Genomic DNA, 25335 nt, shown 5'->3' with positions numbered 1-25335 from the left:
CTTGAATGAGTTCCCAATTAGAGACAGTTGATTTCGGTTGTCTCTGATTGGGAGCCTTATTTAGGGTAGCCATAGGCTCTCATTGGTTGTGGGTAATTGTCTATGTAAGAACGTTTGTAGCCTGTTTGTATGTGCACAACGTTTGTAGCTTCACGGTCGTTTTGTTGTTTTCTTGTTTTGTTAAAGTGTTTTTGTGTCTTGTTCATCTTCGTGTTATAATTAAAGAAGATGGCTTATTTTCCAACTGCTGCATTTTGGTCCGTTAATCCGCCACACGATCGTGACAAGAGGGCTGTAGTCTATATAAATCAGGCCAGAGGGCTGTAGTCTCTATAAATCAGTCCAGAGGGCTGTAGTCTCTATAAATCAGTCCAGAGGGCTGTAGTCTCTATAAATCAGTCCAGAGGGCTGTAGTCTGTATAAATCAATCGAGAGGGCTGTAGTCTGTATAAATCAATCGAGAGGGCTGTAGTCTGTATAAATCAGTCCAGAGGGCTGTAGTCTGTATAAATCAGTCCAGAGGGCTGTAGTCTATATAAATCAGTCCAGAGGGCTGTAGTCTATATAAATCAGTCCAGAGGACTGTAGTCTGTATAAATCAGTCCATAGGGCTGTAGTCTGTATAAATCAATCCAGAGGGCTGTAGTCTGTATAAATCAGTCCAAAGGGCTGTAGTCTGTATACATCAGTCCAGAGGGCTGTAGTCTGTATAAATCAGTCCAGAGGGCTGTAGTCTTCATAAATCAATCCTGAGGGCTGTAGTCTGTATAGAGGAGGGAGGGATGGAAGAGGGAAGAGAAAGGATGGAGGAGGGAGTGATGGAGGAGGAAGGGATGGAGGAGGGAGTGATGGAGGAGGAAGGGATGGAGGAGGGAGTGATGGAGGAGGAAGGGATGGAGGAGGGAGTGATGGAGGAGGAAGGGATGGAGGAGGGAGTGATGGAGGAGGAAGGGATGGAGGAGGGAAGAGAAAGCAGGGAGGGATGGAGGAGGGATAGGCCCTGGCCAGAAGGTGAAAGCCCCTGGGTGTCCTCCTTAATCTGTGGTGATCTGAACTGGAGGAGCCAGGAGGCAGAAGGTAGGAGGTAGAAGAGCCAGGAGGACCCAGGGGGGGATAGGAGGAGCCATGAGGAGGCAGTAGAAGCCAGGAGGATCTAGGAGGTGGCAGAAGGAGCTATGAGGTGGCAGGAGGAGCCACGAGGAGACAGGAAGAGCCATGAGGATCCAGTAGGTGGATAGTGTGAGAGTGTGTGTGGTCCCAGCCATGCCCATCCCCCCACACCTACTTCCCCCATTCCTACTTTCCCTAGCTGCACAGGCCTACTTCCCCCAGTCCTACTTCCCCTAGCTCCACAGGCCTACTTCCCCCCTCGTCCTACTTCCCCCAGTCCTACTTCCCCCAGCCCCACAGGCCTACTTCCCCCAGTCCTATTTCCCCCAGTCCTACTTCCCCCAGTCCCACATGCTACTTCCCCCAGCCCCACAGGCCTACTCCCCCCAGTCCTATTTCCCCCAGTCCTACTTCCCCCAGTCCTACTTCCCCCAGCCCCACAGGCCTACTTCCCCCAGCCCCCCAGTCCTACTTCCCCCAGTCCCCCAGTCCTACTTCCCCCAGCCCCACAGACCTACTTCCCCCAGTCCTACTTCCCCCAGTCCCCCAGGTCTACTTTCCCCAGCCTCCCAGTCCTACTTCCCCCAGTCCCCCAGGCCTACTTTCCCCAGCCTCCCAGGCCTACTTCCCCCAGTCCCCCAGGCCTACTTCCCCCATGCTTCCACCCCCTCACGCCAGGCCTACTTCCCCCATGCTTCCACCCCCCCAAGCCTACTTCCCCCATGCTTCCACCCCCCCACGCCAGGCCTACTTCCCCCATGCCTCCACCCCCCCAAGCCTACTTCCCCCATGCTTCCACCCCCCCACGCCAGGCCTACTTCCCCCATGCTTCCACCCCCCCAAGCTTACTTCCCCCATGCTTCCACCCCCCACGCTAGGCCTACTTCCCTCATGCTTCCACCCCTCCATGCCAGGCCTACTTCCCCCATGGTTCTACCCCCCATGCCAGGCCTACTTCCCCCATGCTTCCACCCCCCATGCCAGGCCTACTTCCCCCATGCTTCCACCCCCCCATGCCAGGCCTACTTCCCCCATGCTTCCACCCCCCCATGCGAGGCCTACTTCCCCCTGCCCCCCAGCCCATACTTTACCCAGGCCCCAAGGCCCCAAGGCCCTCGACCTTCTCCAGTTCTTTCCTGCCTCAGGATGCAACAGACAGTGTGACGTCCCACTAACAAAGTAAGAGCAATGAAACAGTCCGTACTTCCTTTCTGACTGTAATGTGTTTACTGCCTGAGGAGATTATAAGGAAGCAGCTTGCAGAGCGGAGCAAGCGGGGAAGGCCGGGGCAGCTGCTGTTTTCTCCTACTAGCAAGCAGCAGCATGGGGGAGAGAGAGGAGACGACAGGGAGGATGCCGCTATGGAGAAGTGTATCTCGGGCCAAGCAGCAAGGCTCAGGTAAAGCCAATGGACCACCCAGACCCAAGGCCAGGTAGGCTCATACCCTTATAGGCACTAACCTCAACTATTTATCATTTCTGAATGAATGGATCACGATTTCTACCATTGTGTCATTTTTACTCAGAAGTACAATTCATTGAGCACTTGGAATAAGACACATTTTTGGAGTATTGATTGATAATATGTTGTCAACTCACAACCAGTCAGAGCAGACACATCAGCACTTTCCTTCACTGAGCTTCAATCCCCTTCCTTCTTTCCCTCCATGTGCTGTAGTGATCTGATCACCAGTGGAAAGAAGGTCTCTCTATCTCAGGTCTGCATGACTTAACTGTTGAATTCTGTCACACAGCAGAGGATTCCAAATGAATTCAACCTGTAGAATGTGACCTGTAGCTTCCTGTAATCTATCGTGAGATGACGAAGTAGATGACTTAATTACTTGACTTGATTGATGTTGGGTAACTCTGGGTTGTAAAATAGGCTAACTGTGCTTTGACATGAACTTGTGCAGTATTATCAGGGTTAGTATCAAGGTTTTCAGACCATAATCTTTACTGTATGTATAGTTCCTGTATAACAATTATACGTTACCTCCATGTGCTGTGGGCGTTGGTGGTGCTCGGGACGTTTAAAAATAGGTATAGGCTTGTCGGGTTGTTTTCATTCCAGAATCCTGAGGTGAAACGCGGAAGCCTGGCGATCAGATCAGATTGTTAACTTTCACTGTTCCTCTTTCTATTGAAATCTCTAGAGGAATATTCCTGTGGTTGACAACCTTGTGACTTACTGAGGATCCTTCTGGTCTGAGATATTTGACTGCTTTGCCTTTAAGGCCCGTTTTCACCACTTAAAAATCCCGGTGTCAAATATAAGGCTATTTTTAGACCTGGAAGAAACACTAATAGGGGATTTGATTATAACAGCATGTGTAATATGCTACTTGCTTCACCACTTCTCTGCTTCCATACAGTAGCCTATAAGGTCAATTAAATGTTGAATCAAAGAGCATGAACACGAGACAGCCTATAGGGAGGAGGTCAGAGACCTGGCAGTATGGTGCCGGTACAACAACCTCTCCCACAACGTCAGCAGGTCAAAGGAGTTGAACGAGGACTACAGGAAATGGAGGGCTGAGCACGCCCCCATTCACATCAACGGGGCTGTAGTGGAGCGGGTGGAGAGCTTTAGGTTCCTCGGTGTCCACATCACTGAGGACTTAACATGATACACCCACACACACACAGTCGTGATGAAGGCACAACAACGCCTCTTCCCCATCTGGAGGATGAAAAGATTTGGCATGGGCCCTGAGATCCTCAAACAGTTCTACAGCTGCACCATCGAGAGTAACTTGACTGGCTGCATCACCGCTTGAAATGGCAACTGCTTGGTATCTGACCACAAGGCGCTACAGAGGGTAGTGGGGATGGTCCAGTACATCACTGTGGCTGAGCTTCCTGCCATCCAGGACCTCTATACCAGGCGGCGTCAGAGGAAGGCCAGGAAAATTGTCAAAGACCTCAGCTACCCAAGTCATAGACTGTTCACTTTGCTACCGCACTGCAAGTGTTACTGGAGCGCCAAGTCTGTGACCAAAAGGTTCCTGAACAGCTTCTAACCCCAAGCCATAAGACTCCTGAACAGCTTCTAACCCCAAGCCATAAGACTCCTGAACAGCTTCTAACCCCAGGCCATAAGACTCCTGAACAGCTTCTAACCCCAGGCCATAAGACTCCTGAACAGCTTCTAACCCCAGGCCATAAGACTCCTGAACAGCTTCTAACCCCAAGCCATAAGACTCCTGAACAGCTTCTAACCCCAAGCCATAAGACTCCTGAACAGCTTCTAATCCCAAGCCATAAGACTCCTGAACAGCTTCTTACCCAAGCCATAAGACTCCTGAACAGCTTCTTACCCAAGCCATAAGACTCCTGAACAGCTTCTAACCCCAAGCCATAAGACTCCTGAACAGCTTCTAACCCCAAGCCATAAGACTCCTGAACAGCTTCTAACCCCAAGCCATAAGACTCCTGAACAGCTTCTGACCCCAAGCCATAAGACTCCTGAACAGCTTCTAACCCCAAGCCATAAGACTCCTGAACAGCTTCTAACCCCAAGCCATAAGACTCCTGAACAGCTTCTAACCCCAAGCCATAAGACTCCTGAACAGCTTCTAACCCCAAGCCATAAGACTCCTGAACAGCTTCTAACCCCAAGCCATAAGACTCCTGAACAGCTTCTAACCCTAAGCCATAAGACTCCTGAACAGCTTCTAACCCCAAGCCATAAGACTCCTAAACAGCTTCTAACCCCAAGCCATAAGACTCCTGAACAGCTTCTAACCCTAAGCCATAAGACTCCTGAACAGCTTCTAACCCCAAGCCATAAGACTCCTGAACAGCTTCTAACCCCAAGCCATAAGACTCCTGAACAGCTTCTAACCCCAAGCCATAAGACTCCTGAACAGCTTCTAACCCCAAGCCATAAGACTCCTGAACAGCTTCTAACCCCAAGCCATAAGACTCCTGAACAGCTTCTAACCCCAAGCCATAAGACTCCTGAACAGCTTCTAACCCCAAGCCATAAGACTCCTGAACAGCTTCTTACCCAAGCCATAAGACTCCTGAACAGCTTCTAACCCCAAGCCATAAGACTCCTGAACAGCTTCTAACCCCAAGCCATAAGACTCCTGAACAGCTTCTAACCCCAAGCCATAAGACTCCTGAACAGCTTCTAACCCCAAGCCATAAGACTCCTGAACAGCTTCTAACCCCAAGCCATAAGACTCCTGAACAGCTTCTAACCCCAAGCCATAAGACTCCTAAACAGCTTCTAACCCCAAGCCATAAGACTCCTGAACAGCTTCTAACCCCAAGCCATAAGACTCCTAAACAGCTTCTAACCCCAAGCCATAAGACTCCTAAACAGCTTCTAACCCCAAGCCATAAGACTCCTGAACAGCTTCTAACCCCAAGCCATAAGACTCCTGAACAGCTTCTAACCCCAAGCCATAAGACTCCTGAACAGCTTCTAACCCCAAGCCATAAGACTCCTGAACAGCTTCTAACCCCAAGCCATAAGACTCCTGAACAGCTTCTAACCCCAAGCCATAAGACTCCTGAACAGCTTCTAACCCCAAGCCATAAGACTCCTGAACAGCTTCTAACCCCAAGCCATAAGACTCCTAAACAGCTTCTAACCCCAAGCCATAAGACTCCTAAACAGCTTCTAACCCCAAGCCATAAGACTCCTGAACAGCTTCTAACCCCAAGCCATAAGACTCCTGAACAGCTTCTAACCCCAAGCCATAAGACTCCTGAACAGCTTCTAACCCCAAGCCATAAGACTCCTGAACAGCTTCTAACCCCAAGCCATAAGACTCCTAAACAGCTTCTAACCCCAAGCCATAAGACTCCTAAACAGCTTCTAACCCCAAGCCATAAGACTCCTGAACAGCTTCTAACCCCAAGCCATAAGACTCCTGAACAGCTTCTAACCCCAAGCCATAAGACTCCTGAACAGCTTCTAACCCCAAGCCATAAGACTCCTGAACAGCTTCTAACCCCAAGCCATAAGACTCCTGAACAGCTTCTAACCCCAAGCCATAAGACTCCTGAACAGCTTCTAACCCCAAGCCATAAGACTCCTGAACAGCTTCTAACCCCAAGCCATAAGACTCCTGAACAGCTTCTAACCCCAAGCCATAAGACTCCTGAACAGCTTCTAACCCCAAGCCATAAGACTCCTGAACAGCTTCTAACCCCAAGCCATAAGACTCCTGAACAGCTTCTAACCCCAAGCCATAAGACTCCTAAACAGCTTCTAACCCCAAGCCATAAGACTCCTAAACAGCTTCTAACCCCAAGCCATAAGACTCCTGAACAGCTTCTAACCCCAAGCCATAAGACTCCTGAACAGCTTCTAACCCCAAGCCATAAGACTCCTGAACAGCTTCTAACCCCAAGCCATAAGACTCCTGAACAGCTTCTAACCCCAAGCCATAAGACTCCTAAACAGCTTCTAACCCCAAGCCATTAGACTCCTGAACAGCTTCTAACCCCAAGCCATAAGACTCCTAAACAGCTTCTAACCCCAAGCCATAAGACTCCTAAACAGCTTCTAACCCCAAGCCATAAGACTCCTGAACAGCTTCTAACCCCAAGCCATAAGACTCCTGAACAGCTTCTAACCCCAAGCCATAAGACTCCTGAACAGCTTCTAACCCCAAGCCATAAGACTCCTGAACAGCTTCTAACCCCAAGCCATAAGACTCCTGAACAGCTTCTAACCCCAAGCCATAAGACTCCTGAACAGCTTCTAACCCCAAGCCATAAGACTCCTGAACAGCTTCTAACCCCAAGCCATAAGACTCCTAAACAGCTTCTAACCCCAAGCCATAAGACTCCTAAACAGCTTCTAACCCCAAGCCATAAGACTCCTGAACAGCTTCTAACCCCAAGCCATAAGACTCCTGAACAGCTTCTAACCCCAAGCCATAAGACTCCTGAACAGCTTCTAATCCCAAGCCATAAGACTCCTGAACAGCTTCTTACCCAAGCCATAAGACTCCTGAACAGCTTCTTACCCAAGCCATAAGACTCCTGAACAGCTTCTAACCCCAAGCCATAAGACTCCTGAACAGCTTCTAACCCCAAGCCATAAGACTCCTGAACAGCTTCTAACCCCAAGCCATAAGACTCCTGAACAGCTTCTGACCCCAAGCCATAAGACTCCTGAACAGCTTCTAACCCCAAGCCATAAGACTCCTGAACAGCTTCTAACCCCAAGCCATAAGACTCCTGAACAGCTTCTAACCCCAAGCCATAAGACTCCTGAACAGCTTCTAACCCCAAGCCATAAGACTCCTGAACAGCTTCTAACCCCAAGCCATAAGACTCCTGAACAGCTTCTAACCCTAAGCCATAAGACTCCTGAACAGCTTCTAACCCCAAGCCATAAGACTCCTAAACAGCTTCTAACCCCAAGCCATAAGACTCCTGAACAGCTTCTAACCCTAAGCCATAAGACTCCTGAACAGCTTCTAACCCCAAGCCATAAGACTCCTGAACAGCTTCTAACCCCAAGCCATAAGACTCCTGAACAGCTTCTAACCCCAAGCCATAAGACTCCTGAACAGCTTCTAACCCCAAGCCATAAGACTCCTGAACAGCTTCTAACCCCAAGCCATAAGACTCCTGAACAGCTTCTAACCCCAAGCCATAAGACTCCTGAACAGCTTCTAACCCCAAGCCATAAGACTCCTGAACAGCTTCTTACCCAAGCCATAAGACTCCTGAACAGCTTCTAACCCCAAGCCATAAGACTCCTGAACAGCTTCTAACCCCAAGCCATAAGACTCCTGAACAGCTTCTAACCCCAAGCCATAAGACTCCTGAACAGCTTCTAACCCCAAGCCATAAGACTCCTGAACAGCTTCTAACCCCAAGCCATAAGACTCCTGAACAGCTTCTAACCCCAAGCCATAAGACTCCTAAACAGCTTCTAACCCCAAGCCATAAGACTCCTGAACAGCTTCTAACCCCAAGCCATAAGACTCCTAAACAGCTTCTAACCCCAAGCCATAAGACTCCTAAACAGCTTCTAACCCCAAGCCATAAGACTCCTGAACAGCTTCTAACCCCAAGCCATAAGACTCCTGAACAGCTTCTAACCCCAAGCCATAAGACTCCTGAACAGCTTCTAACCCCAAGCCATAAGACTCCTGAACAGCTTCTAACCCCAAGCCATAAGACTCCTGAACAGCTTCTAACCCCAAGCCATAAGACTCCTGAACAGCTTCTAACCCCAAGCCATAAGACTCCTGAACAGCTTCTAACCCCAAGCCATAAGACTCCTAAACAGCTTCTAACCCCAAGCCATAAGACTCCTAAACAGCTTCTAACCCCAAGCCATAAGACTCCTGAACAGCTTCTAACCCCAAGCCATAAGACTCCTGAACAGCTTCTAACCCCAAGCCATAAGACTCCTGAACAGCTTCTAACCCCAAGCCATAAGACTCCTGAACAGCTTCTAACCCCAAGCCATAAGACTCCTAAACAGCTTCTAACCCCAAGCCATAAGACTCCTAAACAGCTTCTAACCCCAAGCCATAAGACTCCTGAACAGCTTCTAACCCCAAGCCATAAGACTCCTGAACAGCTTCTAACCCCAAGCCATAAGACTCCTGAACAGCTTCTAACCCCAAGCCATAAGACTCCTGAACAGCTTCTAACCCCAAGCCATAAGACTCCTGAACAGCTTCTAACCCCAAGCCATAAGACTCCTGAACAGCTTCTAACCCCAAGCCATAAGACTCCTGAACAGCTTCTAACCCCAAGCCATAAGACTCCTGAACAGCTTCTAACCCCAAGCCATAAGACTCCTGAACAGCTTCTAACCCCAAGCCATAAGACTCCTGAACAGCTTCTAACCCCAAGCCATAAGACTCCTGAACAGCTTCTAACCCCAAGCCATAAGACTCCTAAACAGCTTCTAACCCCAAGCCATAAGACTCCTAAACAGCTTCTAACCCCAAGCCATAAGACTCCTGAACAGCTTCTAACCCCAAGCCATAAGACTCCTGAACAGCTTCTAACCCCAAGCCATAAGACTCCTGAACAGCTTCTAACCCCAAGCCATAAGACTCCTGAACAGCTTCTAACCCCAAGCCATAAGACTCCTGAACAGTTCATCAAATGGCTACAAGGACTATTTGCGTTGATCCTTTTTTGCACTGACTCTCTGCACACACACACACACACACACACACACACACACACACACACACACACACACACACACACACACACACACACACACACACACACACACACACACACACACACACACACACACACACACTCCACGTACGCTGCTGCTACTCTGTTTATTATCTATCCTGCTTGCCTAATCACTTTTATCCCTACCTATATGTACATAATTACCTCAACTACCTCGTACCCCTGCACATGGACTATGGAGCCTCGTTATTGTTATCTCTTGTGTTCCTATTTTCTATGTTTATTAGCAACTTGTCTTACTTTTTACCTCTGCATTGTTGAGAAAGGGCTTTGTATTCGGGAACATTTGACAAATCATTTGATTTTGATGAAGCATCTTGGCCTGAAATAATGATTCAGCTGTCTGCATTATCTAATAACAATATTGAGTTTACTGTAGAGGCAACATTTGACATAAGGAGATGTTTTATTTAACTTGGTCTGTTGTTGATAAAGTCACAAAACAACATGATAATATTACCCTTTCACCTTTCAGCCTGTCTGTTTTGGTTTGCCTAATCACATGTTAACTTAGTGGTGGGGGGGCAGAGAGAGTGAAATAGGAGAGTTTACGAGATAAGGGGGGGGGGGGGCAGGTATTGCTAACAAGCCTGTTCCCCTGGTTTCCTCAAACCTGTCATCTCACACAGGTATGGAGAGTAATAATAACCAGGTATTTACCTTCCCTACATCTATCTTCCTCACTTTGATTTATGGGATTGAGCTGATTGAGATTGTCTTTAGCTGTGAAAAACAAACACGTAAAGTGTGTTTTGATCACACCACCTGTGAATACACAGTAAATCAAATCAAATTCATTTTAATTTGTCACGTGCCGAATACAACAGGTGTAGATAATGCTTACTTACAAGCCCTTAACCAACAATGCAGTTTTAATAAAATACCTACAAAAATGTACGATATAAGAATAATAACAATTGCGGGGTCATATACAGCCGGTACCGGTACAGAGTCAATGTGGAGGTTATATACAGGGGGTACCGGTACAGAGTCAATGTGGAGGCTATATACAGTCGGTACCGGTACAGAGTCAATGTGGAGGCTATATACAGGGAGTACCGGTACAGAGTCAATGTGGAGGTTATATACAGCCGGTACCGGTACAGAGTCAATGTGGAGGCTATATACAGTCGGTACCGGTACAGAGTCAATGTGGAGGCTATATACAGGGAGTACCGGTACAGAGTCAGTGTGCAGGCTATATACAGGGGGTACCGGTACAGAGTCAATGTGGAGGTTATATACAGCCGGTACCGGTACAGAGTCAGTGTGTAGGCTATATACAGGGAGTACCGGTACAGAGTCAATGTGGAGGTTATATACAGCCGGTACCGGTACAGAGTCAATGTGGAGGTTATATACAGCCGGTACCGGTACCGAGTCAATGTGGAGGTTATATACAGGGTGTTACGGTACAGAGTCAATGTGGAGGCTATATACAGGGAGTACCGGTACAGAGTCAATGTGGAGGTTATATACAGCCGGTACCGGTACAGAGTCAGTGTGGAGGCTATATACAGGGAGTACCGGTACAGAGTCAATGTGGAGGTTATATACAGCCGGTACCGGTACAGAGTCAGTGTGTAGGCTATATACAGGGTGGTACCGGTACAGAGTCAATGTGGAGGCTATATACAGGGTGGTACCGGTACAGAGTCAATGTGGAGGCTATATACAGGGGGTACCGGTACAGAGTCAATGTGGAGGTTATATACAGCGGGTACCGGTACAGAGTCAATGTGGAGGTTATATACAGGGGGTACCGGTACAGAGTCAATGTGGAGGTTATATACAGGGGGTACCGGTACAGAGTCAATGTGGAGGTTATATACAGGGGGTACCGGTACAGAGTCAATGTGGAGGTTATATACAGGGAGTACCGGTACAGAGTCAATGTGGAGGCTATATACAGAGAGTACCGGTACAGAGTCAATGTGGAGGTTATATACAGGGGGTACTGGTACAGAGTCAATGTGGAGGTTATATACAGGGGGTACCAGTACAGAGTCAATGTGGAGGTTATATACAGCCGGTACCGGTACAGAGTCAATGTGGAGGTTATATACAGGGGGTACCGGTACAGAGTCAATGTGGAGGTTATATACAGGGAGTACCGGTACAGAGTCAATGTGGAGGCTATATACAGGGGGTACCGGTACAGAGTCAATGTGGAGGTTATATACAGGGGGTACCGGTACAGAGTCAATGTGGAGGTTATATACAGGGGGTACCGGTACAGAGTCAATGTGGAGGCTATATACAGGGGGTACCGGTACAAAGTCAATGTGGAGGCTATATACAGGGGGTACCGGTACAGAGTCAATGTGTAGGCTATATACAGGGAGTACCGGTACAGAGTCAATGTGGAGGTTATATACAGGGGGTACCGGTACAGAGTCAATGTGGAGGCTATATACAGGGGGTACCGGTACAGAGTCAATGTGGAGGTTATATACAGGGAGTACCGGTACAGAGTCAATGTGGAGGTTATATACAGGGAGTACCGGTACAGAGTCAATGTGGAGGTTATATACAGGGGGTACCGGTACAGAGTCAATGTGGAGGTTATATACAGGGAGTACCGGTACAGAGTCAATGTGGAGGCTATATACAGAGAGTACCGGTACAGAGTCAATGTGGAGGTTATATACAGGGGGTACCGGTACAGAGTCAATGTGGAGGTTATATACAGGGGGTACCAGTACAGAGTCAATGTGGAGGTTATATACAGGGGGTACTGGTACAGAGTCAATGTGGAGGTTATATACAGGGAGTACCGGTACAGAGTCAATGTGGAGGTTATATACAGGGGGTACCGGTACAGAGTCAATGTGGAGGCTATATACAGGGGGTACCGGTACAAAGTCAATGTGGAGGCTATATACAGGGGGTACCGGTACAGAGTCAATGTGTAGGCTATATACAGGGAGTACCGGTACAGAGTCAATGTGGAGGTTATATACAGGGGGTACCGGTACAGAGTCAATGTGGAGGCTATATACAGGGGGTACCGGTACAGAGTCAATGTGGAGGTTATATACAGGGAGTACCGGTACAGAGTCAATGTGGAGGTTATATACAGGGGGTACTGGTACAGAGTCAATGTGGAGGTTATATACAGGGAGTACCGGTACAGAGTCAATGTGGAGGTTATATACAGAGGGTACCGGTACTGAGTCAATGTGGAGGCTATATACAGCCGGTACCGGTACAGAGTCAATGTGGAGGCTATATACAGGGGGTACCGGTACAGAGTCAATGTGCAGGTTATATACAGGGGGTACCGGTACAGAGTCAATGTGTCAATGTGCAGGTTATATACAGGGGGTACAGGTACAGAGTCAATGTGGAGGTTATATACAGGGGGTACCGGTACAGAGTCAATGTGGAGGTTATATACCGGGGGTACCGGTACCGAGTCAATGTGGAGGTTATATACAGCCGGTAGCGGTACAGAGTCAGTGTGCAGGCTATATACAGGGGGTACCGGTACAGAGTCAATGTGTCAATGTGCAGGTTATATACAGCCGGTACCGGTACAGAGTCAATGTGTCAATGTGCAGGTTATATACAGCCGGTACCGGTACAGAGTCAATGTGGAGGTTATATACAGCCGGTACCGGTACAGAGTCAATGTGGAGGTTATATACAGCCGGTACCGGTACAGAGTCAATGTGGATGCTATATACAGGGGGTACTGGTACAGAGTCAATGTGGAGGTTATATACAGGGAGTACCGGTACAGAGTCAATGTGGAGGCTATATACAGGGTGGTACCGGTACAGAGTCAATGTGGAGGCTATATACAGGGGGTACCGGTACAGAGTCAATGTGGAGGTTATATACAGCCGGTACCGGTACAGAGTCAATGTGGAGGTTATATACAGGGGGTACCGGTACAGAGTCAATGTGGAGGTTATATACAGGGAGTACCGGTACAGAGTCAATGTGGACGTTATATACAGCCGGTACCGGTACAGAGTCAATGTGGAGGCTATATACAGTGGGTACTGGTACAGAGTCAATGTGGAGGTTATATACAGTGGGTACCGGTACAGAGTCAGTGTGTAGGCTATATACAGGGAGTACCGGTACAGAGTCAATGTGGAGGTTATATACAGCCGGTACCGGTACAGAGTAAATGTGGAGGTTATATACAGCCGGTACCGGTACCGAGTCAATGTGGAGGTTATATACAGGGTGTTACGGTACAGAGTCAATGTGGAGGCTATATACAGGGAGTACCGGTACAGAGTCAATGTGGAGGTTATATACAGCCGGTACCGGTACAGAGTCAGTGTGTAGGCTATATACAGGGAGTACCGGTACAGAGTCAATGTGGAGGTTATATACAGCCGGTACCGGTACAGAGTCAGTGTGTAGGCTATATACAGGGGGTACCGGTACAGAGTCTATGTGGAGGCTATATACAGGGGGTACCGGTACAGAGTCAATGTGGAGGTTATATACAGCCGGTACCGGTACACAGTCAATGTGGAGGTTATATACAGGGGGTACCGGTACAGAGTCAATGTGGGTTATATACAGAGAGTACCGGTACAGAGTCAATGTGGAGGTTATATACAGCCGGTACCGGTACAGAGTCAATGTGGAGGCTATATACAGTGGGTACCGGTACAGAGTCAATGTGGAGGTTATATACAGGGGGTACCGGTACAGAGTCAATGTGGAGTTTATATACGGGGGGTACCGGTACAGAGTCAATGTGGAGGTTGTATACAGGGAGTACCGGTACAGAGTCAATGTGGAGGTTATATACAGGGGGTACCGGTACAGAGTCAATGTGGAGGTTATATACAGGGAGTACCGGTACAGAGTCAATGTGGAGGCTATATACAGGGGGTACCGGTACAGAGTCAATGTGGAGGTTATATACAGGGGGTACCGGTACAGAGTCAATGTGGAGGTTATATACAGGGGGTACCGGTACAGAGTCAATGTGGAGGTTATATACAGGGAGTACCGGTACAGAGTCAATGTGGAGGTTATATACAGGGGGTACCGGTACAGAGTCAATGAGGAGGTTATATACAGGGAGTACCGGTACAGAGTCAATGTGGAGGCTATATACAGGGGGTACTGGTGCAGAGTCAATGTGGAGGTTATATACAGGGAGTACCGGTACAGAGTCAATGTGGAGGCTATATACAGGGGGTACTGGTACAGAGTCAATGTGGAGGCTATATACAGTGGGTACCGGTACAGAGTCAATGTGAGGAGGCTATATACAGGGGGTACCGGTACAGAGTCAATGTGGAGGCTATATACAGGGGGTACTGGTACAGAGTCAATGTGGAGGCTTTATACAGGGGGTACTGGTACAGAGTCAATGTGAGGAGGCTATATACAGGGGGTACTGGTACAGAGTCAATGTGGAGGCTATATACAGTCGGTACCGGTACAGAGTCAATGTGGAGGTTATATACAGCCGGTACCGGTACAGAGTCAATGTGGAGGTTATATGCAGCCGGTACCGGTACAGAGTCAGTGTGTAGGCTATATACAGGGAGTACCGGTACAGAGTCAATGTGGAGGTTATATACAGCCGGTACCGGTACAGAGTCAATGTGGAGGTTATATACAGCCGGTACCGGTACCGAGTCAATGTGGAGGTTATATACAGGGTGTTACGGTACAGAGTCAATGTGGAGGCTATATACAGGGAGTACCGGTACAGAGTCAATGTGGAGGTTATATACAGCCGGTACCGGTACAGAGTCAGTGTGTAGGCTATATACAGGGAGTACCGGTACAGAGTCAATGTGGAGGTTATATACAGCCGGTACCGGTACAGAGTCAGTGTGTAGGCTATATACAGGGTGGTACCAGTACAGAGTCAATGTGGAGGCTATATACAGGGTGGTACCGGTACAGAGTCAATGTGGAGGCTATATACAGGGGGTACCGGTACAGAGTCAATGTGGAGGTTATATACAGCCGGTACCGGTACAGAGTCAATGTGGAGGTTATATACAGGGGGTACCGGTACAGAGTCAATGTGGAGGTTATATACAGGGAGTACCGGTACAGAGTCAATGTGGAGGTTATATACAGCCGGTACCGGTACAGAGTCAATGTGGAGGCTATATACAGTGGGTACCGGTACAGAGTCAATGTGGAGGTTATATACAGTGGGTACCGGTACAGAGTCAGTGTGTAGGCTATATACAGGGAGTACCGGTACAGAGTCAATGTGGAGGTTATATACAGCCGGTACCGGTACAGAGTAAATGTGGAGGTTATATACAGCCGGTACCGGTACCGAGTCAATGTGGAGGTTATATACAGGGTGTTACGGTACAGAGTCAATGTGGAGGCTATATACAGGGAGTACCGGTACAGAGTCAATGTGCAGGTTATATACAGGGGGTACCGGTACAGAGTCAATGTGTCAATGTGCAGGTTATATACAGGGGGTACAGGTACAGAGTCAATGTGGAGGTTATATACAGGGGGTACCGGTACAGAGTCAATGTGGAGGTTATATACCGGGGGTACCGGTACCGAGTCAATGTGGAGGTTATATACAGCCGGTAGCGGTACAGAGTCAGTGTGCAGGCTATATACAGGGGGGTACCGGTACAGAGTCAATGTGTCAATGTGCAGGTTATATACAGCCGGTACCGGTACAGAGTCAATGTGTCAATGTGCAGGTTATATACAGCCGGTACCGGTACAGAGTCAATGTGGAGGTTATATACAGCCGGTACCGGTACAGAGTCAATGTGGAGGTTATATACAGCCGGTACCGGTACAGAGTCAATGTGGATGCTATATACAGGGGGTACTGGTACAGAGTCAATGTGGAGGTTATATACAGGGAGTACCGGTACAGAGTCAATGTGGAGGCTATATACAGGGTGGTACCGGTACAGAGTCAATGTGGAGGCTATATACAGGGGGTACCGGTACAGAGTCAATGTGGAGGTTATATACAGCCGGTACCGGTACAGAGTCAATGTGGAGGTTATATACAGGGGGTACCGGTACAGAGTCAATGTGGAGGTTATATACAGGGAGTACCGGTACAGAGTCAATGTGGACGTTATATACAGCCGGTACCGGTACAGAGTCAATGTGGAGGCTATATACAGTGGGTACCGGTACAGAGTCAATGTGGAGGTTATATACAGTGGGTACCGGTACAGAGTCAGTGTGTAGGCTATATACAGGGAGTACCGGTACAGAGTCAATGTGGAGGTTATATACAGCCGGTACCGGTACAGAGTAAATGTGGAGGTTATATACAGCCGGTACCGGTACCGAGTCAATGTGGAGGTTATATACAGGGTGTTACGGTACAGAGTCAATGTGGAGGCTATATACAGGGAGTACCGGTACAGAGTCAATGTGGAGGTTATATACAGCCGGTACCGGTACAGAGTCAATGTGTAGGCTATATACAGGGAGTACCGGTACAGAGTCAATGTGGAGGTTATATACAGCCGGTACCGGTACAGAGTCAGTGTGTAGGCTATATACAGGGGGTACCGGTACAGAGTCTATGTGGAGGCTATATACAGGGGGTACCGGTACAGAGTCAATGTGGAGGTTATATACAGCCGGTACCGGTACACAGTCAATGTGGAGGTTATATACAGGGGGTACAGGTACAGAGTCAATGTGGAGGTTATATACAGCCGGTACCGGTACAGAGTCAGTGTGTAGGCTATATACAGGGAGTACCGGTACAGAGTCAATGTGGAGGTTATATACAGCCGGTACCGGTACAGAGTCAGTGTGTAGGCTATATACAGGGGGTACCGGTACAGAGTCTATGTGGAGGCTATATACAGGGGGTACCGGTACAGAGTCAATGTGGAGGTTATATACAGGGGGTACCGGTACAGAGTCAATGTGGAGGTTATATACAGGGAGTACCGGTACAGAGTCAATGTGGAGGTTATATACAGGGGGTACCGGTACAGAGTCAATGAGGAGGTTATATACAGGGAGTACCGGTACAGAGTCAATGTGGAGGCTATATACAGGGGGTACTGGTGCAGAGTCAATGTGGAGGTTATATACAGGGAGTACCGGTACAGAGTCAATGTGGAGGCTATATACAGGGGGTACTGGTAGAGAGTCAATGTGGAGGCTATATACAGTGGGTACCGGTACAGAGTCAATGTGAGGAGGCTATATACAGGGGGTACCGGTACAGAGTCAATGTGGAGGCTATATACAGGGGGTACTGGTACAGAGTCAATGTGGAGGCTTTATACAGGGGGTACTGGTACAGAGTCAATGTGAGGAGGCTATATACAGGGGGTACTGGTACAGAGTCAATGTGGAGGCTATATACAGTCGGTACCGGTACAGAGTCAATGTGGAGGTTATATACAGCCGGTACCGGTACAGAGTCAATGTGGAGGTTATATGCAGCCGGTACCGGTACAGAGTCAGTGTGTAGGCTATATACAGGGAGTACCGGTACAGAGTCAATGTGGAGGTTATATACAGCCGGTACCGGTACAGAGTCAATGTGGAGGTTATATACAGCCGGTACCGGTACCGAGTCAATGTGGAGGTTATATACAGGGTGTTACGGTACAGAGTCAATGTGGAGGCTATATACAGGGAGTACCGGTACAGAGTCAATGTGGAGGTTATATACAGCCGGTACCGGTACAGAGTCAGTGTGTAGGCTATATACAGGGAGTACCGGTACAGAGTCAATGTGGAGGTTATATACAGCCGGTACCGGTACAGAGTCAGTGTGTAGGCTATATACAGGGTGGTACCAGTACAGAGTCAATGTGGAGGCTATATACAGGGTGGTACCGGTACAGAGTCAATGTGGAGGCTATATACAGGGGGTACCGGTACAGAGTCAATGTGGAGGTTATATACAGCCGGTACCGGTACAGAGTCAATGTGGAGGTTATATACAGGGGGTACCGGTACAGAGTCAATGTGGAGGTTATATACAGGGAGTACCGGTACAGAGTCAATGTGGAGGTTATATACAGCCGGTACCGGTACAGAGTCAATGTGGAAGCTATATACAGTGGGTACCGGTACAGAGTCAATGTGGAGGTTATATACAGTGGGTACCGGTACAGAGTCAGTGTGTAGGCTATATACAGGGAGTACCGGTACAGAGTCAATGTGGAGGTTATATACAGCCGGTACCGGTACAGAGTAAATGTGGAGGTTATATACAGCCGGTACCGGTACCGAGTCAATGTGGAGGTTATATACAGGGTGTTACGGTACAGAGTCAATGTGGAGGCTATATACAGGGAGTACCGGTACAGAGTCAATGTGCAGGTTATATACAGGGGGTACCGGTACAGAGTCAATGTGTCAATGTGCAGGTTATATACAGGGGGTACAGGTACAGAGTCAATGTGGAGGTTATATACAGGGGGTACCGGTACAGAGTCAATGTGGAGGTTATATACCGGGGGTACCGGTACCGAGTCAATGTGGAGGTTATATACAGCCGGTAGCGGTACAGAGTCAGTGTGCAGGCTATATACAGGGGGTACCGGTACAGAGTCAATGTGTCAATGTGCAGGTTATATACAGCCGGTACCGGTACAGAGTCAATGTGTCAATGTGCAGGTTATATACAGCCGGTACCGGTACAGAGTCAATGTGGAGGTTATATACAGCCGGTACCGGTACAGAGTCAATGTGGAGGTTATATACAGCCGGTACCGGTACAGAGTCAATGTGGATGCTATATACAGGGGGTACTGGTACAGAGTCAATGTGGAGGTTATATACAGGGAGTACCGGTACAGAGTCAATGTGGAGGCTATATACAGGGTGGTACCGGTACAGAGTCAATGTGGAGGCTATATACAGGGGGTACCGGTACAGAGTCAATGTGGAGGTTATATACAGCCGGTACCGGTACAGAGTCAATGTGGAGGTTATATACAGGGGGTACCGGTACAGAGTCAATGTGGAGGTTATATACAGGGAGTACCGGTACAGAGTCAATGTGGACGTTATATACAGCCGGTACCGGTACAGAGTCAATGTGGAGGCTATATACAGTGGGTACCGGTACAGAGTCAATGTGGAGGTTATATACAGTGGGTACCGGTACAGAGTCAGTGTGTAGGCTATATACAGGGAGTACCGGTACAGAGTCAATGTGGAGGTTATATACAGCCGGTACCGGTACAGAGTAAATGTGGAGGTTATATACAGCCGGTACCGGTACCGAGTCAATGTGGAGGTTATATACAGGGTGTTACGGTACAGAGTCAATGTGGAGGCTATATACAGGGAGTACCGGTACAGAGTCAATGTGGAGGTTATATACAGCCGGTACCGGTACAGAGTCAGTGTGTAGGCTATATACAGGGAGTACCGGTACAGAGTCAATGTGGAGGTTATATACAGCCGGTACCGGTACAGAGTCAGTGTGTAGGCTATATACAGGGGGTACCGGTACAGAGTCTATGTGGAGGCTATATACAGGGGGTACCGGTACAGAGTCAATGTGGAGGTTATATACAGCCGGTACCGGTACACAGTCAATGTGGAGGTTATATACAGGGGGTACCGGTACAGAGTCAATGTGGGTTATATACAGAGAGTACCGGTACAGAGTCAATGTGGAGGTTATATACAGCCGGTACCGGTACAGAGTCAATGTGGAGGCTATATACAGTGGGTACCGGTACAGAGTCAATGTGGAGGTTATATACAGGGGGTACCGGTACAGAGTCAATGTGGAGTTTATATACGGGGGGTACCGGTACAGAGTCAATGTGGAGGTTATATACAGGGAGTACCGGTACAGAGTCAATGTGGAGGTTATATACAGGGGGTACCGGTACAGAGTCAATGTGGAGGTTATATACAGGGAGTACCGGTACAGAGTCAATGTGGAGGCTATATACAGGGGGTACCGGTACAGAGTCAATGTGGAGGTTATATACAGGGGGTACCGGTACAGAGTCAATGTGGAGGTTATATACAGGGGGTACCGGTACAGAGTCAATGTGGAGGTTATATACAGGGAGTACCGGTACAGAGTCAATGTGGAGGTTATATACAGGGGGTACCGGTACAGAGTCAATGTGGAGGTTATATACAGGGAGTACCGGTACAGAGTCAATGTGGAGGCTATATACAGGGGGTACTGGTGCAGAGTCAATGTGGAGGTTATATACAGGGAGTACCGGTACAGAGTCAATGTGGAGGCTATATACAGAGGGGTACTGGTACAGAGTCAATGTGGAGGCTATATACAGTGGGTACCGGTACAGAGTCAATGTGAGGAGGCTATATACAGGGGGTACCGGTACAGAGTCAATGTGGAGGCTATATACAGGGGGTACTGGTACAGAGTCAATGTGGAGGCTTTATACAGGGGGTACTGGTACAGAGTCAATGTGAGGAGGCTATATACAGGGGGTACTGGTACAGAGTCAATGTGGAGGCTATATACAGTCGGTACCGGTACAGAGTCAATGTGGAGGTTATATACAGCCGGTACCGGTACAGAGTCAATGTGGAGTTTATATGCAGCCGGTACCGGTACAGAGTCAGTGTGTAGGCTATATAAAGGGAGTACCGGTACAGAGTCAATGTGGAGGTTATATACAGCCGGTACCGGTACAGAGTCAATGTGGAGGTTATATACAGCCGGTACCGGTACCGAGTCAATGTGGAGGTTATATACAGGGTGTTACGGTACAGAGTCAATGTGGAGGCTATATACAGGGAGTACCGGTACAGAGTCAATGTGGAGGTTATATACAGCCGGTACCGGTACAGAGTCAGTGTGTAGGCTATATACAGGGAGTACCGGTACAGAGTCAATGTGGAGGTTATATACAGCCGGTACCGGTACAGAGTCAGTGTGTAGGCTATATACAGGGTGGTACCAGTACAGAGTCAATGTGGAGGCTATATACAGGGTGGTACCGGTACAGAGTCAATGTGGAGGCTATATACAGGGGGTACCGGTACAGAGTCAATGTGGAGGTTATATACAGCCGGTACCGGTACAGAGTCAATGTGGAGGTTATATACAGGGGGTACCGGTACAGAGTCAATGTGGAGGTTATATACAGGGAGTACCGGTACAGAGTCAATGTGGAGGTTATATACAGCCGGTACCGGTACAGAGTCAATGTGGAGGCTATATACAGTGGGTACCGGTACAGAGTCAATGTGGAGGTTATATACAGTGGGTACCGGTACAGAGTCAGTGTGTAGGCTATATACAGGGAGTACCGGTACAGAGTCAATGTGGAGGTTATATACAGCCGGTACCGGTACAGAGTAAATGTGGAGGTTATATACAGCCGGTACCGGTACCGAGTCAATGTGGAGGTTATATACAGGGTGTTACGGTACAGAGTCAATGTGGAGGCTATATACAGGGAGTACCGGTACAGAGTCAATGTGGAGGTTATATACAGCCGGTACCGGTACAGAGTCAGTGTGTAGGCTATATACAGGGAGTACCGGTACAGAGTCAATGTGGAGGTTATATACAGTCGGTACCGGTACAGAGTCAGTGTGTAGGCTATATACAGGGGGTACCGGTACAGAGTCAATGTGGAGGCTATATACAGGGGGTACCGGTACGGAGTCAATGTGGAGGTTATATACAGCCGGTACCGGTACACAGTCAATGTGGAGGTTATATACAGGGGGTACCGGTACAGAGTCAATGTGGGTTATATACAGAGAGTACCGGTACAGAGTCAATGTGGAGGTTATATACAGCCGGTACCGGTACAGAGTCAATTTGGAGGCTATATACAGTGGGTACCGGTACAGAGTCAATGTGGAGGTTATATACAGGGGGTACCGGTACAGAGTCAATTCGGAGTTTATATACGGGGGGTACCGGTACAGAGTCAATGTGGAGGTTATATACAGGGAGTACCGGTACAGAGTCAATGTATAGGTTATATACAGGGGGTACCGGTACAGAGTCAATGTGGAGGTTATATACAGGGAGTACCGGTACAGAGTCAATGTGGAGGCTATATACAGGGGGTACCGGTACAGAGTCAATGTGGAGGTTATATACAGGGGGTACCGGTACAGAGTCAATGTGGAGGTTATATACAGGGGGTACCGGTACAGAGTCAATGTGGAGGTTATATACAGGGAGTACCGGTACAGAGTCAATGTGGAGGTTATATACAGGGGGTACCGGTACAGAGTCAATGTGGAGGTTATATACAGGGAGTACCGGTACAGAGTCAATGTGGAGGCTATATACAGGGGGTACTGGTGCAGAGTCAATGTGGAGGTTATATACAGGGAGTACCGGTACAGAGTCTATTTGGAGGTTATATACAGCCGGTACCGGTACAGAGTCAGTGTGTAGGCTATATACAGGGAGTACCGGTACAGAGTCAATGTGGAGGTTATATACAGCCGGTACCGGTACAGAGTCAGTGTGTAGGCTGTATACAGGGGGTACCGGTACAGAGTCAATGTGGAGGCTATATACAGGGGGTACCGGTACAGAGTCAATGTGGAGGTTATATACAGCCGGTACCGGTACACAGTCAATGTGGAGGTTATATACAAGGGGTACCGGTACAGAGTCAATGTGGGTTATATACAGAGAGTACCGGTACAGAGTCAATGTGGAGGTTATATACAGCCGGTACCGGTACAGAGTCAATGTGGAGGCTATATACAGTGGGTACCGGTACAGAGTCAATGTGGAGGTTATATACAGGGGGTACCGGTACAGAGTCAATGTGGAGTTTATATACGGGGGGTACCGGTACAGAGTCAATGTGGAGGTTATATACAGGGAGTACCGGTACAGAGTCAATGTGGAGGTTATATACAGGGGGTACCGGTACAGAGTCAATGTGGAGGTTATATACAGGGAGTACCGGTACAGAGTCAATGTGGAGGCTATATACAGGGGGTACCGGTACAGAGTCAATGTGGAGGTTATATACAGGGGGTACCGGTACAGAGTCAATGTGGAGGTTATATACAGGGGGTACCGGTACAGAGTCAATGTGGAGGTTATATACAGGGAGTACCGGTACAGAGTCAATGTGGAGGTTATATACAGGGGGTACCGGTACAGAGTCAATGTGGAGGTTATAGACAGGGAGTACCGGTACAGAGTCAATGTGGAGGCTATATACAGGGGGTACTGGTACAGAGTCAATGTGGAGGTTATATACAGGGAGTACCGGTACAGAGTCAATGTGGAGGTTATATACAGGGGGTACCGGTACAGAGTCAATGTGGAGGCTATATACAGGGGGTACCGGTACAAAGTCAATGTGGAGGCTATATACAGGGGGTACCGGTACAGAGTCAATGTGTAGGCTATATACAGGGAGTACCGGTACAGAGTCAATGTGGAGGTTATATACAGGGGGTACCGGTACAGAGTCAATTTGGAGGCTATATACAGGGGGTACCGGTACAAAGTCAATGTGGAGGTTATATACAGGGGGTACTGGTACAGAGTCAATGTGGAGGTTATATACAGGGAATACCGGTACAGAGTCAATGTGGAGGTTATATACAGGGGGTACCGGTACTGAGTCAATGTGGAGGCTATATACAGGGGGTACCGGTACAGAGTCAATGTGTAGGCTATATACAGGGAGTACCGGTACAGAGTCAATGTGGAGGTTATATACAGGGGGTACCGGTACAGAGTCAATGTGGAGGCTATATACAGGGGGTACCGGTACAAAGTCAATGTGGAGGTTATATACAGGGAGTACCGGTACAGAGTCAATGTGGAGGTTATATACAGGGGGTACTGGTACAGAGTCAATGTGGAGGTTATATACAGGGAGTACCGGTACAGAGTCAATGTGGAGGTTATATACAGGGGGTACCGGTACTGAGTCAATGTGGAGGCTATATACAGCCGGTACCGGTACAGAGTCAATGTGGAGGCTATATACAGGGGGTACCGGTACAGAGTCAATGTGCAGGTTATATACAGGGGGTACCGGTACAGAGTCAATGTGTCAATGTGCAGGTTATATACAGGGGGTACAGGTACAGAGTCAATGTGGAGGTTATATACAGGGGGTACCGGTACAGAGTAAATGTGGAGGTTATATACCGGGGGTACCGGTACCGAGTCAATGTGGAGGTTATATACAGCCGGTAGCGGTACAGAGTCAGTGTGCAGGCTATATACAGGGGGTACCGGTACAGAGTCAATGTGTCAATGTGCAGGTTATATACAGCCGGTACCGGTACAGAGTCAATGTGTCAATGTGCAGGTTATATACAGCCGGTACCGGTACAGAGTCAATGTGGAGGTTATATACAGCCGGTACCGGTACAGAGTCAATGTGGAGGTTATATACAGCCGGTACCGGTACAGAGTCAATGTGGATGCTATATACAGGGGGTACTGGTACAGAGTCAATGTGGAGGTTATATACAGGGAGTACCGGTACAGAGTCAATGTGGAGGCTATATACAGGGGGTACTGGTACAGAGTCAATGTGGAGGCTATATACAGTGGGTACCGGTACAGAGTCAATGTGAGGTGGCTATATACAGGGGGTACCGGTACAGAGTCAATGTGGAGGCTATATACAGCCGGTACCGGTACAGAGTCAATGTGGAGGCTATATACAGGGGGTACCGGTACAGAGTCAATGTGCAGGTTATATACAGGGGGTACCGGTACAGAGTCAATGTGTCAATGTGCAGGTTATATACAGGGGGTACAGGTACAGAGTCAATGTGGAGGTTATATACAGGGGTACCGGTACAGAGTCAATGTGGAGGTTATATACGGGGGGTACCGGTACCGAGTCAATGTGGAGGTTATATACAGCCGGTAGCGGTACAGAGTCAGTGTGCAGGCTATATACAGGGGGTACCGGTACAGAGTCAATGTGTCAATGTGCAGGTTATATACAGCCGGTACCGGTACAGAGTCAATGTGTCAATGTGCAGGTTATATACAGCCGGTACCGGTACAGAGTCAATGTGGAGGTTATATACAGCCGGTACCGGTACAGAGTCAATGTGGAGGTTATATACAGCCGGTACCGG

At 48.4% G+C, this 25335-nt stretch overlaps 1 protein-coding gene across 1 annotated transcript in view; it reads left to right on the top strand.

Annotated features, from left to right (window-relative positions):
* The first annotated feature begins 2378 nt into the window (after nt 1-2378).
* The window catches only part of LOC129851493 (rho GTPase-activating protein 40-like), a 68631-nt gene continuing 45674 nt past the window's right edge, over nt 2379-25335 (top strand). The window contains exon 1 of the mRNA XM_055918073.1: nt 2379-2543. Within this exon, the coding sequence (XP_055774048.1) occupies nt 2434-2543 (110 nt within the window). The 5' untranslated portion in view covers nt 2379-2433. The remainder of the gene's footprint in view (nt 2544-25335) is intronic.

Source organism: Salvelinus fontinalis, chromosome 3 (genome assembly GCF_029448725.1).
Source record: "Salvelinus fontinalis isolate EN_2023a chromosome 3, ASM2944872v1, whole genome shotgun sequence".
Classification (NCBI taxonomy): domain Eukaryota; kingdom Metazoa; phylum Chordata; class Actinopteri; order Salmoniformes; family Salmonidae; genus Salvelinus; species Salvelinus fontinalis.
Note: the sequence above shows the minus strand (reverse complement) of the source record. Positions and strands in the feature narration are given on the sequence as shown.